Here is a 532-nt window from a genome sequence, read left to right on the forward strand (position 1 = left end):
GTCCATCCCATCCCGTGTCCATCCCATTCCCCCATCCCTCTCCCCCCTCCCTCCCCTCCGTCCCTCCTCACGCCGTTCCCCGTTCCCCCAGGCCCCCCGTGCTCCCCACCATGGCCCAGACCCTTCAGATGGAGATTCCCAACTTTGGGAACAGCATCCTGGAGTGCCTGAACGAGCAGCGGCTGCAGGGACTGTTCTGCGACGTCTCGGTGGTGGTGAAGGGTCACGCGTTCAAGGCTCACCGCGCCGTCCTGGCCGCCAGCAGCTCCTACTTCCGGGACCTGTTCCACAGCTCCAAGAGCTCCGTGGTGGAACTTCCGGCCGCTGTCCAGCCCCAGTCCTTCCAGCAGATCCTCAGCTTCTGCTACACCGGTCGCCTCAGCATGAACGTGGGCGACCAGTTCCTGCTCATGTACACGGCCGGCTTCCTGCAGATCCAGGAGATCATGGAGAAAGGCACCGAGTTCTTCCTCAAGGTCAGGCCCACGAGGGCATGGGAGAGGGGCTAGGGGAGCCCACGGGGCTCGAGGTG

General features: G+C 64.5%; 1 protein-coding gene across 1 annotated transcript; it reads left to right on the top strand.

The window, feature by feature from the left end:
- The first annotated feature begins 110 nt into the window (after positions 1-110).
- Positions 111-509, top strand: NACC1 (nucleus accumbens associated 1, BEN and BTB (POZ) domain containing). Its single transcript, XM_009083266.1, has one exon. The coding sequence runs from the start codon at positions 111-113 to the stop codon at positions 507-509; it is 399 nt and encodes a 132-aa protein (XP_009081514.1).
- The last annotated feature ends 23 nt before the right edge of the window (positions 510-532 follow it).

Source organism: Acanthisitta chloris, unplaced genomic scaffold (genome assembly GCF_000695815.1).
Source record: "Acanthisitta chloris isolate BGI_N310 unplaced genomic scaffold, ASM69581v1 C16252765, whole genome shotgun sequence".
Taxonomy (NCBI): domain Eukaryota; kingdom Metazoa; phylum Chordata; class Aves; order Passeriformes; family Acanthisittidae; genus Acanthisitta; species Acanthisitta chloris.